The sequence below is a fragment of the Stegostoma tigrinum genome, chromosome 39, assembly GCF_030684315.1.
Source record: "Stegostoma tigrinum isolate sSteTig4 chromosome 39, sSteTig4.hap1, whole genome shotgun sequence".
NCBI classification, from domain to species: Eukaryota; Metazoa; Chordata; class Chondrichthyes; order Orectolobiformes; family Stegostomatidae; genus Stegostoma; species Stegostoma tigrinum.
Genome location: NC_081392.1, coordinates 13,196,691 through 13,212,065, shown reverse-complemented (window position 1 = coordinate 13,212,065; position 15,375 = coordinate 13,196,691). Strand labels below are relative to the sequence as shown.

At 43.5% G+C, this 15,375-nt stretch overlaps 1 protein-coding gene across 4 annotated transcripts in view; it reads right to left on the bottom strand.

The window, feature by feature from the left end:
• Positions 1 to 15,375, bottom strand: part of eml2 (EMAP like 2) — a 123,447-nt gene that overhangs the window by 17,475 nt on the left and 90,597 nt on the right. For all 4 annotated transcript variants that reach the window (XR_009443036.1, XM_048522412.2, XM_048522413.2 and 1 more), the window contains 6 exons: positions 14,422 to 14,521; positions 10,945 to 11,099; positions 10,107 to 10,232; positions 6,734 to 6,865; positions 3,376 to 3,443; positions 78 to 166 (listed from right to left, as the gene is read on the bottom strand). Coding sequence is in view for 3 of the 4 variants with exons in the window: in XM_048522412.2 (XP_048378369.1) it covers positions 78 to 166; positions 3,376 to 3,443; positions 6,734 to 6,865; positions 10,107 to 10,232; positions 10,945 to 11,099; positions 14,422 to 14,521 (670 nt within the window). In the remaining variant the exon portion in view is untranslated. The remainder of the gene's footprint in view (positions 1 to 77; positions 167 to 3,375; positions 3,444 to 6,733; positions 6,866 to 10,106; positions 10,233 to 10,944; positions 11,100 to 14,421; positions 14,522 to 15,375) is intronic.

The following is a 15,375-nucleotide window of genomic DNA, read 5'->3' as shown; positions in this document are numbered from 1 at the left end:
GCCAGAATTCTCTGGTTTTCCCTGATTTGACCGGTCAGCTCTAGTTTGATTAATGGTGTGCCTGCGAGTTCGCGTACCTGGGGAGTAGCTCATGACAGACAGCTTCTCATTCCCATCTGTATGCACGGTGATGGGATCCTTTGTTTCAACATCAAAAACCATCCACCTGCAGGAGACAAGAGCAGATACACAGCGTGAGAATCACAGTTGATGCTATCGCAAGTAATTAAGCATGCAAAGAAAAAGGCTCCTGTCTAAAATTTACAGAACCACACAGGGGGAGATTGTAGAACAGGCAATCAAAAGCCTGGCCAAAAGTGGTTAGTTTTAAAATAGGGGAGGGAAACAGGTGGAAGTTCCAGAGTTTAGGTGCTCAGGTAACTGAAGGCATGGCTGTTAATAGCAGAGCAATAAAAATTAGGCTGCTCATTTGGTTAGAGTGAGGGGAACATAGAAATTGAAGGAATTGGAAAACGGGGAATGTTTTCCACCGTTCCCGCACAACCCGAACACCCCAATAACTGAGCTTTGCCAGACCAGGAGCCAGTGTAGGTCAGACAGGAGTGAGGAGTCCATTGGACTGAGAGTGCGCCAGAAAGCGCCAGAGATCAGGGGTTAGATCCGGGACAGTAGTTGTAGGTGATTCCTATCCAACAAACCAAAAGACATAGCTGGAGTCAAACACCTATGTTTTGGTTTTCTGGTCTGGTACTATGCAGAACCAAAAAACTGTTTTTGATTAAGTATACCTTTGAAATAAAATCTCTAGTGTGAACAGGGAGGAAGTAAAAAAAGAGCAAAAATTAGAAACAAGTACGTAAATGGCTAGAAAAGCTCGGCAGGTCTGGCAGCATCTGAGGAGAGAAATCAGAGTTAATATTTCAGGTATAGTTCTGGGGAAGGATCAAATGACTCAAAACGTTAACTGATTTTCCCTCCACAGATGCTGGCAGACCTGCTGAGCTTTTCCAGCAATTTCCATTTTTGTCTGATTTACAGCATCTACAGTTCTTTCCATTTTTAAGACGAGCAAAAAGTAGCCTTGTGCACAACTCCCTCTACACAAAATGGCACAAAAAATTGCCTCAGTGTTACACCTTTTGTGCTACAACTACTGTATATATAACCTCCCTGAAGAGCCATCCCCTGGAATCCAGGCTGAAACAGTGTTCATTTGAGCAGAGGAAGACCACATACAGATAAAACCGCACCGCGTTTGAGACAGGCATATTTCCTTTCCAGATCAGTGAGCACTAGTGAATGCAATAGACCCTCTGGCACAGCAGAGATAAAAGTAAAGTAGCAAAGTGTTACACTCAATACTAAAGGGTTTAAGAAAGAAAAACTCATTAGGGACTGATTAACTTCATGGATTAGTTTATTTAAAACAGTGTGAAACATTACAGATTACGAAGCAGATATTGCATCAAAACTAACTGATTTGAGCGTGTGCTTTGTTGGTAAGCTAAGGCAGGCCGGCAGAGGTCGCACGTTGTATACACACGATATACAGATTCCTTTGAAAAGAAACGAGGAATTCTCTTAAAGGCTAAGCATAAACACAATAATCCAGAGGCCTGACTTAACAAAACATTAAGACAGAAGTAGATAACAAAGTGTGGGGCTGGATGAACACAGCAGGCCAAGCAGCATCTCAGGAGCACAAAAGCTGACGTTTTGGGCCTAGACCCTTCATCAGAGGGCAGAAGTAAGCCATTTAGCCCCTCAAACCATTAAGTGAGCTCACAGCTGATCTATGAACCTTTAACTCCACTTTACTGCCTTCCCTACCTCCACCCCCAATTAAAAATTGGTTTGTCTCAGCCTGGAGCATACTTGACATAGCCAACACAGCCTTATGGATTAAAGAATTCCACAGTTTCACTATAGACTACTACAACATCTGGGGAAATACAATTCATGAATATTGGTGGTCTCGAAGTGGCAAGAGTGAAACTGTTGTCATTAAAAACCCACATGCTGTCTGGCCTACACATGACTCCAGATCCACAGCAATGTGGTTTTCTTCTGAAATGGCCCTAGCAGTTGTTTGAAAATTGCTGCACAGTTTAAAAAGCACATGGTTTTCAACGGTTCAAGGCAGCAGCTCACCAACCCTTCACAAGGGCAATTAGAGATGGGCTACAAATGTTGGCTTTGCCAACATTCATATACCAAAAATGGAAACAAAAACAGTAACAGACACTGAGGAACTACAGGCTTCATATTAAATTATAAATAAAGTGAGGATTTTTAGAAATTTCACTTCAAACTGTTTTTTCGTAGTGAACTTTTGTTTTCAGTTCCTTTTGCCTCACTACCAGGCCACCAATATTCTCAACTCTAGTCAGCTTTCCAGAAGAGAAATGTTTCGAAGACACTCCCGATGCTGTCCCTGATATTCAAGGCATTAATAACAGGGAAGCAAACGTTCCCAAAACTGTTTAAAAGAAAATGGTGATGACATGCCCAAAGCTGTACTTTACTTGAAAGCCTTAAAGTCTTAAATAATGGAAGCAGAGAAGGAAAAAAAAGGGAGTCCATCTTGCTCTCCCAGTCCCATTACCCTGTGGGTTGCCCTCCTCCTCATGCCCAGGTGATCTGAAGAGCAAGAATTGGCCTGCTGAATAAGGTGGTGAAGTCTCACAGCAGAATAAGACTCCAAGATAGAGTCATATAGCATGGAAATGGACCTTTTGGCCCAGAAGATAGCAATAACTGCAGATGCTAGAGTCAGAGTCAATATAGAATGGAGCTGGAGGAACACAGCATGTCAGACAGCATCACAGGAGCAGGAAAGTCAACTTTTCAGGTCAGGACCCTTCAAAATGTGGATTCTAATGCTGCCTGACCTGCTGCGTTCCTCCGGCAGCATTCTGTGTTGACCTTTTGGTCCAACAACTCCACACTAACCACGTTCCCAAACTAAACTAGACCCACCTGCGAGCAGTTTGCCTATATCTTTTCAAACTTTTCCCAATCATGTACCTACCCAAAGCTCTTAAATGCTGTAACTGTACCTGCATTCACCATTTCCTCTGGAAGTTCATTCCACACACGAACCACTCCAAAAAAAGTTCTTTAATACCTTTAACATCTTTCTCCTCTCACTGTAAACACATACACCCTAGTTTTGAACTCCCCCGCTCCCATCCCACCCTAGGGAGAAAGGCACTGGTCATTCACCTTATCTATACCTCTGATTCTTAAATTGGGGGACCCTAACAACTGACTGTGCATCAGGCATGCCTCTCATAAGCATGAGTATTATCACATTATGATGGGTATGAAAATTAAGAGACTGCTAGTTGTGTCTGCAACACATTGCATAAATAAATTGGATTTGCATTCAGCAATTATTCAAAGCACCCTTACCTTGCAGTTTGCAATCCAACAGCAACAACAGACCCACTGGGATGGAAACCAACTGACTGAGCCGGATCCTGGTATGAAATATAAAGGGGAATAAAAGTAAAACTCTCAAAATGTGACTAATCTATTTGTTTTTCAAAGTCAGCTACAGGAGTCCGTTGTGGAACAGATCAGACCAGAGCCCCACTCTCTCAATATGAAAGTAGCCTGGACTCTAACTTTTTCTTATTTTATAAAAGGTAAACGTAAAGTGCTGTGTTCCAGATGCAAGTTGACTGGTCAAACTATTCGACGTTAAGCAAAAGGACAAATTTATTCAAACAATACTTAAAAACACAACAACAGGGAGGAAGAATTAGAGTCATACTGCACCCATTATCTAACAACTGTTCCACGTAGGAATATTCCATAAACAGAGTCCTGGGCAGACACGCCATATTCTGCGTCGCACATGCAACCCCAGAATGGGGCCGCACACGCACACGCACACACCAGCTTTCAACCCTGTTGAGGTCCCAACAGCTGCTGCTGAGCCTCAAAGCTAACTAAAACTCCCAGATCAGAGAGAGGTTGGTCACACCCATTCAGGCTGCATCTATTGTGAGGCCTTGTGGTATTTAAAAAAAAATAGTCAGAACAAGCTGTATATCTTCTGACTGCTCACCACTTGTTCCCCAGCCTCTTCTAAAGAAACCAGGGCAAAACACATCTCTTAAAGCCATAGCATTGTCACAGGTTCAAGGTAGCACTTTACAAAATGTAAGCATGTGCAACCTTGTTTTGCCCTTTTCTGAATAGTGAAGGCCATGAGCCTGTTGTCCAATTGCTTTCTGACCAGACTGCCTTTGCACGTAAAGAGAGATATCTCAAGATGTTGGTGTGGACCCCACAGTTCCTTAAGCCCATGTAAATATTCAAAGAAGATCATGGCCAATGCATTAACTTAACCTTCCTGCCTCCTCCCTTGGTTCCCTAAAGGGCCAAGAAACATTGTCTGAAACTCTATCTTAAAACATATTTAGTGATGGAGCATTTACAGCCTGAGGAGGAGGAGTTGAGAATTCCAAAAGATTCACAACCTTTTCAGTGACATTATTTCTCCTCCTTTCAGTCCTAACTAATTAGTCCTTCATCCTGAGACTGTGGACCCCTGCTCTAAAATCCCCAGCTAGGGGGAAGGAAAGCAGTTTCTCAACATCTACCCTGTCAAAACCCTGCATTCTGCTAAACCCCAGAGATTAGCCCCATTTACTTAGTCTCTCATGACAGCAGAGCCTTCTCATTGCAGCTGCAGTGGGAGACATACAATTGTTACTGACAGTGAAATCACAAGGACTTGCTCTCTGCATTTAAAATAAGACTATTAACCACGGGAGATGAAGTCGGCCATTCAGCCCATTGACCCTGTTCTACTATTCAATGACATCATAGTGGATCTGTTAATCCTCAATGTCACGTTCCTGCCTTTTCTCCATAGCCCCGAGATGAAGCCAACTCTTAGCCCAGATAGTACATGTGAATTCTGAAGGAGGTTACTGGACCTGAAAAATTAACTACGCTTTTTGTCCAGAGGCTGCCAAACCTGCTGGGTTTTTCCAGCAATTTCCGATTCTGTTTCCGAGTACAAGTATTGATTTGACCATGGAAATGGCAAGTCAAAAGGAAACAACAAAAAAAAGCCCAGAAACAGACCCTTCAGTCCAACCAGTCCACGTTGACTATAAATCACAAACTAAACTAGTCCCATATCTCTTCAAACATTTCTTATTCATGAACTTATTCAAATGTCTTCTAAACATTGTAACTGTATCCACCACATCCTCCGGCAGTTTATCACACAAACTACTAGAAAAGTTGACCCTCTTGACTTTAATAATCTTTTTCTCCTCATGTTAAAAATATGCCCCTAGTTTTGAACTGCCCCACCCTAGGGAAAAGACTCTGGTTATTCACCATGTCTCTGCCCCTTGTAGAGGTTTACAAAATCACAAGGTCAGTCAGTCTCCTATCTCCAGTGAAACAAGTCCCAGCCTGTCCAGGTTCTCCTTAATTCAAGCCCTCCAGTCTCAGCAACATCCTGGTAAATCTCTTCTGAACCCTCTCCAATGTAATAATATCCTTCCTATAACAGGGCAATTGGAACTGTACACAGTACCCAGAAGAGGCCTCACCCATAATCACCTTTCACTGTCTGTATAAATTGGTGCAAATTAAAGACAATAAACTGGAGATAGGAGACTGACTGACCTTGTGATTTTGTAAACCTCTACAAGGGGCAGAGACATGGTGAATAACCAGAGTCTTTTCCCTAGGGTGGGGCAGTTCAAAACTAGGGGCATATTTTTAACATGAGGAGAAAAAGACAATAAAGTTATTTTAAATTGCACGGTTCCCAACTCAGAATCATAACATGCCCCAACAATTAGAAAGTTAATAATACCCAAGAACCTCCCTGTATCTTTTCAAATGCGACAGTCGCATCTTTTACATTTTCCAACCCGAGAGGATAGATGTCTGCTTTCATGTCTCATCCAAAACACAGCGCTTTTGACAGAGCAGAGCAGAGCAGAGCAGAGATAGCAAGAACTGCAAATGCTGTTGTCTCTGACTTCAGAGTATGGAGCTTGAGGAACGCCACAGGAAAATCTACCCTTGGAAGGGTCCCGACCTTCAATGTCGACTTTCTTGCTCCTCTGATGCTGCCTGGCCTGCTACATTCGTCAAGCTCCACACTGTGCTGTCTGTGATAGAGCAGCCTTTCCTCAGAATTGTACTGGAGCGTCAGGCTAGATTAATTGGCCATTGTTTTAAATTGGAGCAGGATGCGAACCCACAATAGACTCAGATGAGAACATTACTACATGCTGACACCTTCACACTGGTGGATATCTGCATTCCAGCCTAGTTATTTCTTTTGTTTATCCTTCTAAAAGACTTGTGCATTGCTGGCAAGGTGAACGTTTGTAGCATACCCCTAACTGCACTTGAACAGTGGCTTGCTGGGATTATTTCAGATGGTAGTTAAGAATCGATCATGTTGTCATGGAGACCCTGTAGGCTAGACCCAGAAAGGGATGACAAACTTCCTTTTCTCCAAGAAAAGTGAACCAAGTGAGTTTTTACAACAATTGATCATTTTAACCCAATCATCATGGTAGAGAAAAGCCTTACAATTCCAGATTTACTAACTAAAGCTCAGATAATGGTGGGATTTGAACCCACATCTAAGGAATTAGTCTGGCCCCTTCCTAATTACTAGTTCCCAGACATCACTGTGACACCACCATCTTCGCTTTGGATTCAAATGCACAGTGTTAGGCAGCTGGCAACCTAGTGATAAAGTACTTCCTCAGTGACTTACATCGAGAGCCTTACTCCAGACAGGCTGGTGGGATGTCGAGTCCCAGAAATGGATCAACTTGTCTTGCCCACACGTCACAAACCTGTCCTCACCTGGGTGAGCAGCAAGTCCCCACAGCTCGTCCATATGACCCTGTGGAGGAAAAAAAACCCAGGAAGATTAACACCGAGACACAAGACTCAGTTAGGAGAGATCATACACCTTTATGTTGAGGAAGAGGAAGGCGTATGTTTGCTCCCACACTCTACTCTCCATTCAGTCAGTCTCTGGTCTAGAACAGGAGCAAAACAAAGAAAGAAAATTATATGAACACATGAATGGCTTTGCCTCAAAAACAAATCTCAAAATTAGCTGGTCAGAGATTACAACACAAACAGACCTTTCAGTCCAATTCATCCATGCCAACCAGATATCCTAAATTAATTTATTTCCATTTTCCAGCATTTGGCCCACATCCATCTAAACCTCTCTCATTCACATACCCATCCAGATGCCTTTTAAATGCTGTAACTGTACCAGACTCCTCCACTTCCTCTGGCAGCTCATTCCATACACGCACCACCCTCTGTGTGAAAAAGTTATCCCTCAGGTCCCTTTTAAATCTTTCCCCTCTCACCTTAAACCCATGGACTCTTGCTATCCCCAAAACTGGAACTGCAGATTTTTCTTTTTAAACAAAGTGGGGATGATCTGGTTCCGTAGGCAGGTACTGAGAAAGGAGATGTGGCCGTAGTACCCGGCCTCCCCACCCTGGTGAAGCCCTCAGCTATTTACCCTTTCCATGCCCCTCATGATTTTAAGCCTTGATAAAAAGATCACCCCTCAGCCTTTGACACGCCAGGGAAAACATCCCCAGCCTGTTCAGCCTCTTCCTATAGCTCAAACCCACCAACCCCAGCAACACCATTGTAAACCTTTCAAGTTTCACAACATCTTTCATAATAAGATCATCATAAGGCATTTGATAAGGTTCCCCATGGAAGGCTCATTCAGAAGGTCAGGAGGAATGGGATACAGGGGAACTTAGCTGCTTGGATACAGAATTGGCTGGCCAACAGAAGACAGCGTGTGGTAGTAGAAGGAAAATATTCTGCCTGGAAGTCAGTGGTGAGTGGGGTTCCACAGGGCTCTGTCCTTGGGCCTCTACTGTTTGTAATTTTTATTAATGACTTGGACGAGGGAATTGAAGGATGGGTCAGCAAGTTTGCAGACGACACAAGGTCGGAGGTGTCGTTGACAGTGTAGAGGGCTGTTGTAGGCTGCAGCGGGACATTGACAGGATGCAGAGATGGGCTGAGAGGTGGCAGATGGAGTTCAACCTGGATAAATGCGAGGTGATGCATTTTGGAAGGTCGAATTTGAAAGCTGAGTACAGGATTAAGGATAGGATTCTTGGCAGCGTGGAGGAACAGAGGGATCTTGGTGTGCAGATACATAGATCCCTTAAAATGGCCACCCAAGTGGACAGGGTTGTTAAGAAAGCATATGGTGTTTTGGCTTTCATTAACAGGGGGATTGAGTTTAAGAGTCGTGAGATCTTGTTGCAGCTCTATAAAACTTTGGTTAGACCGCACTTGGAATACTGCGTCCAGTTCTGGGCGCCCTATTATAGGAAAGATGTGGATGCTTTGGAGAGGGTTCAGAGGAGGTTTACCAGGATGCTGCCTGGACTGGAGGGCTTATCTTATGAAGAGAGGTTGACTGAGCTCGGTCTCTTTTCATTGGAGAAAAGGAGGAGGAGAGGGGACCTAATTGAGGTATACAAGATAATGAGAGGCATAGATAGAGTCGATAGCCAGAGACTATTTCCCAGGGCAGAAATGGCTAGCACGAGGGGTCATAGTTTTAAGCTGGTTGGTGGAAAGTATAGAGGGGATGTCAGAGGCAGGTTCTTTACGCAGAGAGTTGTGAGAGCATGGAATGCGTTGCCAGCAGCAGTTGTGGAAGCAAGGTCATTGGGGTCATTTAAGAGACTGCTGGACATGTATATGGTCACAGAAATTTGAGGGTGCATCCATGAGGATCAATGGTCGGCACAACATTGTGGGCTGAAGGGCCTGTTCTGTGCTGTACTGTTCTATGTTCTATGTTCTATGTTCTATCTTTCCTATAGCAGGGAGACAAGAATTAAACATAGCATTCCAAAAGTGGCCTAACCAGCGTCTTGTACAGCCACAACGTGACCTCCCAACTCCTAGTACTCAATGCACTAACCAATAAAGGCAAGCGTACCAAACGCCTTTTTCATTACTCCCTCTATCTGCATCTCCACTTTCAAGGGTAATGTTTGGCCCATTCTTTCAATGACTGGGTCTTGGCAACTAGATAGCTCCTGCACTCACTCCCCCTACCTAGTGGATACATATCTTTCACAGCAGGCAAGAAAAAAAAACAAATTTATAGCACCTTACAGGAAAAAAAAGTATGTTATGGTATTCATCAGGGCTTTACAAAAATTAAAAATGATGCTGATATACAAGGAGATATTTGGACATCTGACCAAAATGACATTTTAAGAGAGTCTTAAAAGTAAAGAAGAAACAAAAGGAAAGAGACATAGACCCAGTGGAGGTGGTTAAGAAGAGGAGAATTCCAGAGCATGATGCCTGGGGAACTGAAGGCACAGCCACTGGTGTGGAGCAACTGGTATTAGAGATGCCTGAGGCTGAGATTGAGGAAGGGCTGAGATTTCAGAGAGCAAGAAAGATTCCAAGGATAAGCTATAGCGATTTGTAAACAAGAATAAGAATTTTAGAATTGTAACTCCTGTTCAACTACAGGACCAAGGCAGATTAGTGAACACTGGTTTGGTTGGGGGGTGGGGGGGTGGGGGTGGTGGGTGTTTGGTGGCATTGAGAGAGGGCAAAACAGAACATGGTACAAGTTAGGGCAACATTTTCAAATGACCATCACTTTACAGAAAGCCAAGACATGGAAAACATACAAAAATCAAACAACTGGTAAAAATCTTCTTTACTTCTTCAGATGCTCAGAACCACAGGAGATAACGAGGCTGAGTGTTTCTTTACAGTAAATTAGCTTCATAGTTGTTGCCTTAGCTCAGCGACATCCTCCAAACACTAGTCCCTTCACCCTTCGTTCCTCCTAAATGTTATATATTGCCCATATAAACAACCTATCCAGATCACCTTTCAGAAGGAGATGAGGCATCGACAAATCCCTTTTGACCAATCTCCCTCTCAACCAGAATTCATTTTATTGTCCACCTGAAGCATCCTTCAGGGCGCTACAGATACTGCTGTTAACCTCCCCACCCTGGTAGGACAGCAATTTAAAGACATCCAACTTGAAAAAGGGTGTGGGGCCAACAAAATAAGAGGAACAATTTTGTTCAACATTTGCAATTTCTTACTTGTACGATAGGACAATATCCCCCACTCAATGTGCCTTGGAGAATGCAGTTCCTTGTTGTGCCAACAAATAATCCATCACCTTTTCCTTCTGCAATTGTTCTCACTGGGCCAAAGGCCTCAGGGATCTGTGGTTTTAAAAAAATACAGAAGACAGCACATAAGGCAAACAGTTCTGAAGCACTCTTGTCATCCAGAAGTTTAGCCAAGTCAGAATCTCATCAATCCCAGTATAGAAGGGATATGGAAAGGTTTATACCACATACAAAAAAAAAGACCACTCAGCCCATCATATTCACACTAATTGAAAACAAGCTGTCCTTCCCAAAACTCACCTTCCATCTCTTGGTCCATAGCCCTGTTAGTGACAGCAGTTTGAGCCCACAGCTAATGTGGTTTTCTTAAAATATGAAGGTAGTGAATTTCAGACAGTGAATTCCAGGCCCCAACACCCTCTGTTTCTCAAGTTCCCTCTAATCACAGAAGGTACAGTCTAAGGATAAGGGGCTAATCGTTTAGAATTGAGGAGCAAGTGAAATAATTGCAGAGGCCGGTATACCCCTTTTATTCAAAATCCCAATCACTTTATTCAAAAGGGTGCGAGAATCTTTGGGAACTCTGAAGCAGAGACGGCTGTGAAGTCTCCATTATTGATGTTAAAAGTAGTTTTAGTCTTTTGGGGAATTCCGAATGTGGACTTTAAGCTGCCCTCACATTATGGGGTGAAGTTAGTCACAAGTAGACCCACAGGCAACAGTGGCTTGTCAGCAAGATTACCCCACACCAAGGAGAACCAGCTGTCCCGAAGTTTAATCAGAGCACTGAAAAACGCTTGGTCACCTCAGTTTCTTGGACCTTGTGGTACTGCCTGTCCCAGAGGATGACCTTGCGATCTTTCCCTCCACCGGACACCAGTGTCCCATCATTCAGCACACAGAGGCTGAAAATGCCACCTTCATGCGCCCCCTGAACTGCAGAGCTGATCCGGTTAGTTCCTGAAAAAAAACAAGAAATAAGCCGCACAGCACGAAGAAAAGCCAATGAGCAGCAACAAGAGGACTGCAGGTCGGAAACAGCAGGCAAAAAGTGGAGGAATAAATGCTAATCTATATCCCACTAAAACAGAAGAACCACATAGCAACAGCAGGAGAATGTCTTCTTCCATGTAAGAAAGTTGAAAAGTGACATTTAATTAAAAAGTAGTCATGCAACGATTTCAAAATAAAAATGGCAATAAACCCATGTCGTTTTTAATTAAATTCACTCATGAGACATGGGGGCCACTGGTTGAGCCAGAATCTATTACCACCCTTGAGAAGGGGGTGGTGGTAGTGAACTGCCTTCCACTTAGTGTCCGGTAGACCCAAAGCTGGGAAACTCTGACTTTGTGAAATATTCACTTCATTGGAGCACTGTCAAATATAATAAAACCAAGCAACACATGGATGGGTGTTTGATCAAAGAGGGAGACATAAAAAAGTGTTTTTTCAACAAAAAGGAGTTTAAAAATAAAAGCGAGGCAGATATTTCTAATGAATGGGATCTAACGTTTTACTCCTGGCTAGATTTGGAGGCAGGGCATATTAATTGCTGGAGAAGCTCAGTAGGTCTGACAGCATCCGTGAGGAAAAAAAAAATCAGAGTTAACATTTTAGATCTGGTGACCCTTCCTCAGAATAGACAGGAGCTAGGAAAATGTCAGTTTATATGCAGAGGATTGTGTTGGAGCTGGGGGCAGTGTTTAAGGATGGAGCCCAAAGAGAAAGAAGAACAGTTAGACAGATAAAAAGGGAGTGGACTATGGTGTGGCTGTGTGGACGTGGTGAATAGCTATTAATGGGGACTTTGTTCTCTGGCAGTTTGGGTACCATCCTTCATTACTTGCACTCTTAACAGTTCTTCCCCATCTCCCAGACAGAATACAGCAGAATACACATGGATAGAAAAATGGAAACAGGTCCCTCGAGCCTGTTACACACTAATTACAAGATAGGTCATTCGGCCAAACTTGTCTTTCACAAAATCCTCTATCCTTTCTCCACTGTACACGTATGCAGTTATCCACAATGCAATGCTTCATTGTTATTTGCCCCAAATACTATGGGAATGGGTTGCACACTTAGCTACTCTCCAGGTGAGATTTTTTCCAGAATTTGCTGTTGAATTTAGTAATTCAAGTGGGAACATCTTACCTAACAATCCCCTTCATAACTGAAGTCTTCTCAGACCCCTGTCTTCCTTACAGGCAAAAGTCCCAATTCTATTTTATGTTGGTGTTTTAAGGCAGTTCTGCTACCTGCCCATGGAAATACCCCAGTTTGGGGATTACTGTGCTGTCTGCACATATTAGCAAGGAGCAAGCAGCCTCAGAGGGAGTGCGAGTAAGGCTCTTCAACTCCTAAAGATCTTGCAATACTTTATTTATAGCCACGAAGCAGATTACCCAAAAAAACACTCCACCTTAGTTCCCAAGCCCCCCCCGCCCCCCCCCCCCCCCCACCCCGCTGCCCCTGCTCACTTCACATACAGTACTCATTCTATAGTGGTATTGTTTCTTACTGGTGAAAGTGGAGTGATCAGTTGCATCATTGACTATGAATCTCATTATTCCACAAATTTAGGGATAGCTTTGCCCAAAAAGTAAAAACGCAAGTTGCTAATAGTCCCCGAGGACGAGAGAGCAACAACTGGTGGCAAGTTTAACCTGAAGGTCAACGTGCCTCAGATGAGGACTAAAATTGAGAAAGCAGGACTTTCAAAGGGGAGCTCAGCTGATGTGGGAACTGTTGGCGTCACTATTGCAAACAAGCAGTCTAACTGCCTGACGCCATTGCTGCAGTTTAGTAATCAGCAGTTCAATAATACCATGGCTGATCGGTATTGCAACTGCATTCACCAAGCTTGGCCTGTAGAACTTGAAACTCTTACTTCTGTAAAATTTCACTTTCAAAGCATTTCATGTGATCCCAACTTGAACAGAAAGACAAGTATCCACTTCCTGGTGTCTGTGTGGGAAACGCCACAGTTCATTGAACCTAGTCCAATGTGAAGGTGATATCTCTTGGACCTGAACTGATTTGCCAAACTCACCAACAGACAACGATTTCTCTCCATATCAACAACCAAATTCTTTAAAATAAATAGAAGCCCATCACGGAGATTGCTCCTTAAGATCATAAAATCAGCAGTAGGTATACGTGAGAGGGAGTGAGGGGAGAATTTAAAAAGGGACCTAAGGGGCAACTTTTTCCACAGAGGGAGGTGCATGTATGGAATGACCTGCCAGAAGAGGTGGAGGAAGCTGGTACAATTACATTTAACAGGCATCTGGGTGGTTAGGAAGGTTTAGAGGTATATGGGCCAAATTTCTAGCAGATGGGACTAGATTAATCCAAGGTATCTGGTCAGCATGGATGAGATGGACCAAAAGGGTCTGTCTCCATGTGGTATAATTATGACCGTTCAACCCATTGAGCCTATTCTAGCATTCAACATCACCACGATTGGTATGAAGGCAGTCTCAGAGTCATTTTCCTTTCTGTTCTCCAAAACCATTTATAGTTCAAAAGCAGTCAAAGTCTGTCCAATAACCCAATGTCACTGCTCTTACCATGTGGTAGGGGGAGAGAGAGAGAGAGAGACAGCGGAGACAAAGGCGAGAACTCCAAAGGCTTAAAAGTCTAACTCGTCTCCATGTAAGAAACCCCTTCGTTTAGTTCTAGGTACTACCAACCCCCCCCCACCCTCCCACTCCAAGGTGAAACATCCTCTCAGCACCCATCCTGTGGAGCCCCATCAGAACCTTATGTTTCAAGGAGGCCACCTGAGATTCTTCCCAAATCCAATAAGTATAGGCCTAACCTACCTAACGTGGTTTCAGAAGGCAACTACCTCACCTCAGGGATCAGCCAAGTGACCTTTCCCTGAACTGCTTCCAAAGCATAATCAATTAAAAAGGTTCCCAGAACTGCACACCATATTCCAGGTGCAATCTCCCTCATACCGTGTAAAGTTGTACCTAGACTTTCAAACTCCATTCCCCTTCCACAAAGGCCAACATTGCCTTGGCTTTCTTAATATCTTGCTGCATCTGCATGCATTTGAGATTCAATTCACCCAGATTCTCTTGTACTTCAGCATTCTGCAATCCCTCTCTGGTTAATTCTTGTAAATTAAACATCAAATCAGCTGTAAAAGTACACTGGCTTGGCCACAAAAAACATCTCTTTCAGTTTCTGTTGTATTTAAAACAGATTCCAGAACAGCAAGGCCAGGAACGCTAACCAGTTCTGCAATCATTCCAAGCAACTTCCTTACCTTTTCCCCAAACGATCAGGTTTCCACTCGAATCACCGGTGATCACATCTCCATTCTCGGAAAAAGCCAAACACAGAAGGTATTTGGGTTTCTCTTGCTTCTGTAAACAGCAAGTTTCAAAGATTCAAGTGATTGACAGCCCCAAAAATAAAAAAGGAAAAGCCTTTTAGTCCATCATGCCTGCACCGGAGTCATCCAAACAGTCCCACACACATTCCTCATACCCCATAGCCCTGCAAATTTTCTCCTCCAAAGAAACAATTCATTTACTTGCAGATGAAAAAGGTCACTGCTGTAGTTGCTTTGACTGCCCAATTAACCAGTACCATCAGACAGAAGCTCTAGCATTACATAGGGCAGGTAGGGATAAGGCTTAAAAACAAAGAGAAATAAGCGATGAAACTCCTGGAATGGAGCCTCAACACAAGACTGCCTCAGTGCAATTAAGTATTCAGCTAAGAAAATAATAGCCTTTAATGTCTTAAACTTGCCCGCTTTCAGACCACAGAAATCAGAAGGAAACTCAAGTCAAGTCCTCTCCGCCAATGGCTGATCTGACTCATCTCAACTCAAACTCCATCTCCATCACTCAAAACAAACAGCAGATAGACAAGGAATCAGAGTTATAGGATGAAACAACTGCACAGAGGCCAGTATTCCATCAGCAAGCCACCCTTTATTTACACAAGGACTCTGACCAGCCAGCTCAGAGCTGGTTCCTAGAATGAGACTTTGACACTTCTGTATCTGTTAGCGATGGCTCTGATTGTGGTTGTTAAGCTGGGTCAATCAAGTATCTAAGTCAATGAGATTATCCTAGCCCTTATTCCAATCACAGCATGTTGAAAAGGCAGGAAAGTGGCGTCGAGGGTTATCAGATCAGCCACAATCTCATTGAATGTCAGAGCAGACTCGATGGGCTGAATGGCCTACTTCTGCTCCAATGTCATACGG